The sequence below is a fragment of the Xiphophorus couchianus genome, chromosome 8 (genome assembly GCF_001444195.1).
Source record: "Xiphophorus couchianus chromosome 8, X_couchianus-1.0, whole genome shotgun sequence".
Lineage (NCBI taxonomy): Eukaryota > Metazoa > Chordata > Actinopteri > Cyprinodontiformes > Poeciliidae > Xiphophorus > Xiphophorus couchianus.
The window spans coordinates 16,323,197-16,332,879 of NC_040235.1; the positions used below are offsets into that span (position 1 = coordinate 16,323,197).

General features: G+C 39.4%; 1 protein-coding gene and 1 long non-coding RNA gene across 2 annotated transcripts; one reads left to right on the plus strand and one right to left on the minus strand.

The window, feature by feature from the left end:
* Positions 1-498: 498 nt before the first annotated feature.
* Positions 499-2,449, minus strand: LOC114150233 (uncharacterized). Its single transcript, XR_003596689.1, has 2 exons — positions 2,337-2,449; positions 499-715 (listed from the first exon to the last, which is right to left on the minus strand). It is a non-coding gene; the product is annotated as an uncharacterized LOC114150233 (long non-coding RNA).
* On the plus strand, positions 712-8,780 carry bspry (B-box and SPRY domain containing). The gene is made up of 6 exons (XM_028026568.1): positions 712-2,822; positions 3,240-3,338; positions 6,880-7,110; positions 7,248-7,273; positions 7,367-7,491; positions 7,773-8,780. Exons 1-6 carry the CDS (start codon positions 2,307-2,309, stop codon positions 8,306-8,308), a joined length of 1,533 nt encoding a protein of 510 aa, XP_027882369.1. The 5' UTR covers positions 712-2,306; the 3' UTR covers positions 8,309-8,780.
* The last annotated feature ends 903 nt before the right edge of the window (positions 8,781-9,683 follow it).

Consider the following 9,683-nt stretch of genomic DNA (forward strand, 5'->3'; position numbering starts at 1 on the left):
TCTGCTTCCTTTGATATTCAGAGCACCTTCTTCTATTTGTTTCCTATGCCCTCACATGGCTTGTAAGGAACTAAAAATTTGACCTTTTTTGTTGCCTTATTCCAATCTGGCATTGATAAACAACATTGATCATTTTTATATGTTAAATCTTTATGTCATGAAGTGCGCTGAGTGGTGGTGGAGGCAGACGCTGAGACCCAGGTAGGATGAATGTTGATCAATTTAATGGTCCAAAATAATCCAGAGAATTCCAAAAAAACACAAAGTCCAGGCAGCACAGAGGAGCGGAGGCAAAAGCTCTCAACTAGCGGCAACAGGTGGACTGGACGAACACAACGAGGACCCCACAGAGACACAGGTGACACTAAATACACAGGAGGTAATCAGGGAACGAGACACACCTGGGAATAATCAAGGGGAGACAGGACAACATGGAGACTCAGAGACAAAGACACTCAAAATTAAACACACAGAAGACTCAACCCATGACACTTTAACTTGTTTTAGAGATCAAACTTTTATTTTTCTACTAACAGCTGACAGAACCGTCGTTTGGGGTGTTTAAGCCACCTTTCGTTTTTAAGATTCGTTGTAGCTTTCCATGGACCAGAGTGTTGCTCAACTATTTCCAAACCAGCTGTCTCCGAGGAGTGGCTGTATCACTGATCCCGGCGCATTACATGATGAAACCAAGTATCTATCACACCCATCCTCCCTGAAAAAAATACAATAAAATAATAAGATGTTCTCTTATTGTATCTAATGCCAAGGAGAAACAAACAGAACATTTTTATCAAGCACGGATAACGGAAATCTGAAGTCACTGTCCTTGAGCAAAACAATGAACACAACAGCAAAGGGAATTTTATGGTCAATCCAAAGCTATTTTTGCTTCCCTTTTTATCTTCTTCCATGTAACGTTTTTGAGATTGAGATATGATTTCAAATAGTCCCAAATTTGAAGACAAAGTAAACACAGTTGAAAATAAATTTACTTTCCATGTTTATGCATTTCTTACCGCATGCCTGCATCCCTAGTTTTTATAGAAAAAAGGATTTCTGTGAGTTTGTCATAGAGTGGCTTGCAAAGTTATTCACACCGTTTTAACTTTTTCACAATTTGCCAAGATACAATCACAAACTTTAATGTATTTTATGGAATCTAATGTGATAGATTCTTAACACAAATGGTGCATAACTGCGTAGTGAAAATAAAATAAAACATTATTTTCAAATTGTTTTGAAAAATAAAACCTTGGGAAGTTCAGTAAGCATTTGTACTCAGCTTCATTTACTCTGATTACCCTAAATAAAATCCAATGTGACCAACTGCCTTCAAAGCATAATACCACTCCAGCAGGTTAATCTTAACATAAATCCAGCTATTTTTGAAGGTATTAGAGGTTGGAATTATTTATATTATGTTTGTGAGCAAATACCACCATGAAGATCAAGGTTTCAAACCAAACAGGTCAGGGATAAAGCAATGAAGGAGTATAAATCAGGTATAGGTAGGCAATGAAACAACACACTAAGCTTTCAGCATCTCAAGGAGCACTATTCGATCCATTATAAAACAGAGACTGTGTGGGGCAACTGTACATCACCAAAACATGGCCATCCACCTTAAGACATTGCAAGGTGAATTTAAAAAAAGCAGACAGGAAGAGAGAGATACAACAAACATGTGAAAAAAGTTTCTCTGCTCTAATGAGACCATAGGTTAAGTTTTGGCATAAAACTACCACTGCACTTCACTCTGGACCACCATCCTCTGTGAAATATGCTGATGGCAGCATTATACCGTGTGGATACTTTTCTTTAGTGGGGATGTTGACAAGAGTTGTTAGAAAGATTGATGGAGCCATTGAAGTTCAGTCGCCTGATGTATAAACATTGCTGACTTTTTTCGACTTTTCCTTTACACAGCTTGTGTTGTTTTACCACTGAAAATCCCATTAAAAGCACTCTTGAGTTAGTGATTAACGTTAGTAAATGTAAAATAGTAAGCAAAAAAGTTCAAGATGCTATTATCACAAGGATTTTGAACCGGTTACACAAGAATGGCTAAACATAATTTCCACTTAAGTGGATGTAAAAAGTCATTGCCTGTGGATATTCTTGGTAAAGTCCACTGCTTAACAGAGTTATCAAACCATGAAGATGTACTAAAGAGTTTGTTCTTTGACTGTTTGTAAAACATTAATATGCGTTTCTGAAACTCTAAAGGCGGTTACAGCTGACGCCCAAGAAAAAAACAGAAAAACAGGTGGGACAGAAAGATTTGCTTTCAGCTCTGACCTCTCATGTCCGTGTCACTTCCGTGTTCCGCTCACCTGTTACACCTGTGTCACAGCGCTGGTCCGCATAGGTACGAGTCTCACAGCTCCGCCGGTGCGCACCTGTTCTCCTATTGTGCCATGACTGAGGGATTTACCGAATGTGACTTAACATGCTCGTCTCCTACTACATCTGTGGAGACCTTAAATGCCGTGGCATGCCTGAAAATTGATCCCGAGCAGCCCATTTTCTCTGTGCTGACCGGCGGTATGAAGGAGCAGCAGCCGAAGCAGGAGGAGGCGGACATTGCCGTGCCCCATCAGAGCACCTGCGGCGGGGGAGCTACCTCACCGACGTCCGCCGCCTCTGACACCGAGTCCGGCATCTTCTCCGTGGAAAGCGAGGTCTGCGCGGAGCACGACTCCGAGCTGGACTGGTTCTGCGCCACGGAGCAGAAACTCATCTGTTCCCGCTGCGCCAACGCGGGCCCCTGTCGGGAACACAGCTTGGCCCCGCTGGCCCGCAGAGTCGGCGTGGTCAGGGTAAGACTTCACAATCAAATTTAAACTTATCTCCAACAGCTGCTTTTATTTAATTTTTTCCGGTGAAACTATATGTTACTTTCATTTTAGTCAAGAAACCCATTATTTTACAGCAATTTGTATAAGTAATTTGCATTCCAAAGTTTCAAACGATGTAACTTTTATTACAACATTCTGATAGTACCACTGATAAAATATGGAAACTACATTAAATGTATTTTCCAAGTCAATATTTACCTGAATTCTCTCCTGGGTGTGCCACAGCTTCTCTTTTGCTGATGTACCTGGTATTTTAGAGGACAGGATTTTCTTGTTGTCCTACCAGCTGGCCTGGTTCTGCATTGTGACATTCTCCTCCAACGGCCCTAACACTGAGCTATCATATGTGTGTTTGTGCATGTGTTTGGTCTTCTCCAGAACCAGCTGGTGGATGTGTGTGAAAAAATCCAGCTGCAGGCCCTGGGGATAGAGAAGTTCATCCAGCAAACACTGGCGGCCAAAGAGCAAAAGCTGCAGGTGAGAAATGCTGCTGGTGGCACAGGGAAACCGGGAGCTGATGCTACGAGTGGAGCCTGTTTTACTAGAAAGCAGGTGTTTCCTAAAAGTGCTTTTCCCTTTAGTCACTTGAGCTGTACAGACACATACTGGGATCCAAGGGCCTCTCAAAGGGCTGGAAATCATTTTAATTTCCTAATTTACAATAATTCTATAGTTTTTTACTAAGTAAAAAAAGTATAGTTCAATGTTTTAAAGGGCTGGAAAGGAGGTGGAGGGGGAGGGGGGGGTAAAATCAACTTTTCTGAGCGTTATATCATGTCATAATGTTTTCCCCTCATCAAAAACATACCTGGAGTGTTGCTTTGATTATTTCATGCTTGCTTGAGGACTCCTTGAATCTCCCAAAGCAGCTATTCAGGATTTTTACACAAAGTTTCTCCTTGGAGTTATAGTCCCAAGTCGAGCTTCCACCACACAGTATCCCTCCCCCACGTCTTTCCCGCAGAGCTCCTCTAGACTAGTGGCAGCAGCAAACACCTAATTAAATTGTGAGTTTAATCAGCTCTTCATACGAACTACTTCTCACTTCAATGCGCTTAAGAACTGTTGCGATGATGTGCTAATGGCAGAGTGTTGGAAAGAGTAGGAGCTTCTTAAAGAGACAGAGGCCAGTTTCAAAACGATAAATTGTGAAGTAATTTTTTTTTCAAGTTATGTTTGATATACATTTCTATAACAACTAAAGGTAACATTTTTACTTGACTGTGCGTGTCGGGAAAATACACAATATCACCCCTTTAAGGAATTTCTTAATTGAGATGATATATGATGGATTGAAGCCTCCAATCCGAAAATGGACAAATTGCATCACACAGACAATAACAATAATCAACCTAATCTATATCTGTCTGTTGGTCTCATCCGTACCAGTACTGATTAATCACCTATTGTAATATTTCTAATTCCTCTCCTCCTACAGAAGTCTAAATTTAAAATATACACCAGTTTTGCAGGTGTATAAGACATGTGTGTGTCTTCAGCATTCACTCTAAATATCTTATTTGAAAGCTAACATAGTTGCATCTGTAGTATTAACATTAGGGATGCATAATCGCGATATTAATGTGTGCAATGTATGTTGTTGTTGTTGTTGTTTACTGCAACATAATAATGGAAAACAGGCAGTAAGTGGGTTAAGTCATTAAGAAAACATAACGTACCTAATTTTGTTCAAAAAAGGCTTTTTTGTTGAAATGAACATAAAAATGAAAAAATGAAAAAATGATACAAGACTCGTCACTAACTCTAAGCAGGAAGACATTAACACTTTTAAATTATTTGCTGATTTATCCCAAGTTATATTGTTACTGTAGCTATCACTAATATATTATCATATATCACTTGTTTTTGTCATATTGTGGAACCCTGCTTTATATCTTTTCCAGCAGTAAGTGTTCGTAGCTGTTTATATTCACACAATCCTAAAAATGTTGCATTAATTGATACAGTAACCTGATAACTCCTGAACTTTTTAACATTTTGTCATGTTACAACACAACTATATAACCCTTCTTTAAACCTCTCCTCAACTTTTCTCTCTCTTAACTATGGCCTTACCATAATTAAAGGTGCAAAATACAAATACATTCCTTTCTTTTCTGGATTTTAGCTGATGTTTCTTTCAACTTTGTGCACTACTTTGTGTTGGTCTCTAACATAAAATCCAAACTCAATTGATGGAAGTTTATGGTTGAAATGTGACAGAATGTTGAAAAAGCCGAAAAAATTTAAATACTCATGCAGTATAGTAGTAGTTATTTTGGTGACCTGGTCATGACCTTCCAAAAAAACCAATGTGACCCCCTTGCACTTATTAAACTGCAAGCAGACTTCGTATTAGAGGGAGCCCCTCGTCATGCTTGTGCAGTTTTATAGGTGGCCAGTTTGCAAACAAAAAATAAAACAAATTCTTTTATAGCGTTAGTGAAGATTCAGACCTGTCAGTTCAGATGTAGTGGTTTGTTTGTTTCCACCATCACCTCCTTGTTCTGCATATGAGCAAATTCCAGATCAACAGTGTTTGGTCAAAGGTTTTCTTTCTAAGAATATCACAATGTGGAGATTTTGGTCAAAGATTTTCTTTCTAAGAATATCACAATGTGGAGATTTTGGTCAAAGGTTTTCTTTCTAAGAATATCACAATGTGGAGATTTCAGAAAATTCCCATGTTTACGCTGTGAATGATTAAAGGTGTTATATTTCTCTTCAAGGACAAATCTATGACTGTCTGACATTTTGTGTTTGTACCTGTCAGGGTCAAAAGAGACATTATAATTTTTGTAGTGAAAGAAGCAGAAGTTATTGATATTACCACTAATTACAGAGAAACATGAGAGGGAGTGCAGCAAGTTCCCTTTTGAATATTCTCTTCATAAAAGTTGGAAAATTTGTATAATACATGTCAACAATAAAAAGCCCAAATATCTATAAACCAAGATAAAAAAACGTCCAATTGAACAAAACCTGACGTATTAATTAGTGATGCATTGCTTAATCAGTAGGCGTTAAGTGATGCATTCTTTATGCTAATTAATTGGGTCAGAACAGATGTTTCCCTCTGATTTTTTATATAAAACGTATTATTTGATTTTCTTTGATCTGGAAATTGTATAAATCTTAATTAATTAGTAATTTCTTTAGCACGGCAGCCTCACTGGCAAGTGTCTGTCTTGGAGAACGAGACAATATCTCTCAGTCGGCATTAATGTAATAGACATATCATTATATTATTACAAAATAATCCTCACGGATTTCTTTGTACACCAAGATTACTTTTGATCCTTCACATTATTACAAGGGTGTGCATACAGTACTTAGGCAACCAGATGATTGCAACGCCTTTGTGTATTTAAACTTTCTTGCTTCAATAGATTTGTTTATTTTTCAATTGAATCACACAGCACTTTCATCACATCAAAGTTGCAATTTTTCAAAAATAAGTAATGATTGTGTCACTATTTAATATCACAAAAACAACAATCTGCGCAGTCTTGCATCCACTGTAAATCTATCTGTGTTTTCATCAAAGAACCTTCAGCACATTTTATTTTCATTGTTATTTATTTTTGTTAAATTCGGTTACTAAAATAACATATAAAATAAATGAGTTTGAATGAATTGCTTTCCTTGGAAAGAGAATAAAGCACTGTGGTTATGTATTGCATTTCATCTGTCCTTGAATTAATCTCCTAATAAGAGTGTTTACTGTGTCTAGAAACATAAAACCTTAAATTTGCAACCAAGTTTATTTAATCGTGTTCTCACTATGTTGCAAGTTAGAGAGATGTTGTCATCTTGCGGGTTCAAGCTGACTGGCTAAAATAAATGCATTACATATAATACATATCAAATACATTGCAAAAAGTCCTTGCTGTGTGAAAACTTTAACAATGCACTTTGAAAAATTTACCCAAACCAGAAGGAATTTTAATGCAATCAGAAGGAAAAATAACTGATACTGAAATCTACCTCCCACACCTTCTGCTGTGTCTTCACCCAGGCGTCGGCTAGCAGGGCGAGGGAGCAGGTGCTCGCGCACGTCGCCGCCGCCCGCGAGACCCTGGAGGAGGAGGAGCAGCGCCTCCTGGAGCAGGTGCAGAGGGAGGAGGAGCGGGTGGAGCAGTGCCTCCTCACTCAGAGAGCTCACTGGAACCACGCTCTGACGAGTCTGTCGCAAACACGCTCCCGCTTGGTGCACACGCTGACGCACGCTGGCGACGCACAGCTGGTGGTGAGAGGCTAGGGGTGTTTACACATGATAGGGTTATGACGGTGGTGGGAAAGTCTTAGGTTCATAAATAACTGCAGGCCGATAAGAGCCATAAACTACTGAGAATAATCACTTTCCTCCTGGCTCATTTTTTTCAGACCAGTGTCCAAGAAATTGCTGAAAGGTACTACTGTATTCATATGACTAATATTTGTTTTTACTGACAAGATACGGGAGGTTTTGCTTCACTTCTGATGCTTCTGTGTGTTTGTGTTAGGGTGGAGGAAGCTGAAGGAGTCGGGAAGCCCTGTGACACCGACCAGCTCAACTTGAACCCAGCCTGTATCGACAGCAAGCTGCTGAGGGGCCTCTGGGCGACCGCTCTGCTGCTGGGGCCCAACGGTTTGTACATTTAACTACATCCTGGAGATTCAGCAGGGGCATACGAAATGACTATATGCTCACTATATGCTCTTGAATGTACATTTACTGTACGTAGGGGTTCACACACACACACACACACACACACACACACACACACACACACACACACACACACACACACACACACACACACATACGTACATACTCATAATCTGAACATAATTCATATCTTGTGAACTAGTTTGGCTTTATGTTTAGAAACAGCCCAGATTCTGACCCATCTGTTCCTTTCCACACAGCTTATGGATCACCTCTGTTAAAGTTTGATGAGCGCACAGTCAGCCCACTCCTCTCCCTCTCTGAAGACCTACGCACTTTGACTTTCCTCCAAAAGAAGCCCCGCCAGTCTCTCCCGTACGACCCGGCTCGCTTTGACTCCTGGCCCAATGCTTTGGGATCTCTGTCCATGTCCTCTGGCACCCACAGCTGGATAGTGGACGTCGGCAAAAGTGGCGCCTTTAAGATCGGGGTCTGCTACTCCTCTCTGGAGCGCAAAGGTTCTGAGAACGAGGCGCGGCTAGGCTACAACAGTAAGTCGTGGGTGCTGTCCCGCTATGATGGCGACTATTCCTACTGCCACGCAGGGAAGAAGGTTCCCCTGCAGGTGGTGACGAGGCCCCAGCGGATCGGCCTGCTGCTGGACTGGCTGAGCCAGACGCTGCTGTTTTACGAGCCAGACTCTGGTTCTGTGCTGCACTCTGTCACTCAGCCCTTCAACGCTCCGCTGCTTCCGGCGTTTGCTGTGACTGACCGCAGCATCACCATACTGCACTGAAAGACCACATGAGTGCACAAATGTTTAAAAGCAGAAGGAAGAGACATTTCTGTATCATAGAAATATGATGTGCAGGTGAACAGGAGCTCTGTGCAATAATGAAAACTTCCATCTGCATCAGTTTTTTATTTATTCAAAAAATTTTTCTAATTACTTTTGTATTATTTTTACCGTAATCATTTTTTTATGCTTATTATTTTTATATGTTGATTATATTACATTGTTGTACTGTTGTAATTATCCATTAGGAAATTATTTTGACAGAAAATTATTGTTTTTTTAATAGAAAGATTGCTTTGTAATAAGAAAACAGAATAGATTTTTATTTTGTATTATGTAACGCTTTTAAACGTTATAGATAACAACAATAAGACTGGTTGATCCAGACTTTTTAAATCACAGAGCTTGAACACTTGACTACTAATTTAATCCTGTTTACCTTATGATTAGTAAAGTGATTATTGCTGTTTCATTTTTGTGTGTTTTTGTTTCTTCTTTTTTTCCGCACTGAAGTATTTCATAAAGGAGATGTTTTTTCTGTCGTCAGATGCAGCTTACTGGATCACACTAGCAGTGTATCCTGCATAATGGCAACTTTTTCCTGCTCTCATTAGACTAAAGGTTTATATGTCCCACGCAGGTCATAAACACTTGACCTGCATGAATGCAAGAAAAGCCAAATTTCTTTGCACATTTTCTGATGTTACCATTAGAAATACATAAAATATAGTTCAGTTCACTCTATTTTGGTAAATTATCATTATTAAATAATTTATTTTATTGTAATGATAACCCAACACAAAGTAATGCATACTGTAATTGAGAAATGAAAGACTAATAATGCGTGGTTTTCATTTTTTAGGAAATAAAAAACGTGTGTCTTTGCATTTGTATTAGCCCCCTCTACACTGATACCCCTAAAATGTTTAAACCAACCGACTGAATGAAAAGAAAAATAGCAGTTGTTAAAAGAAAGCCATAAAAAGTATTTTTTTTGCCCTGAAAGCTATGCAAGCAACAAAGCAAACATGTGGGAAAAGGTATTCTGGTCAAAAGAGACCAAAACTGCAAAATAACCTAAACACATAATCCCCATAATGAAACATGTTAGTGAAAGACCCATGTGGTGGGAAAGCTTTTCTTTTAAAGGATACAACAAAACATCTCAGAGTTGTTGGGAAGATGGATGAAGCTAACACCGGCCAACCTGGGGGAAGAAATACGTTCAGAGGCTGCAAAAGACTCAAGACTAGTAGTGGAGGTTCACTTTCCAGCAGGATAATGACTCTAAGGATGCAGCCAAACGGTTTGGTGAAACAATGTTCATGTGTTCCAGTGGTCCGATCAAAGGTCAGATGTACATCCAATGGAGAAT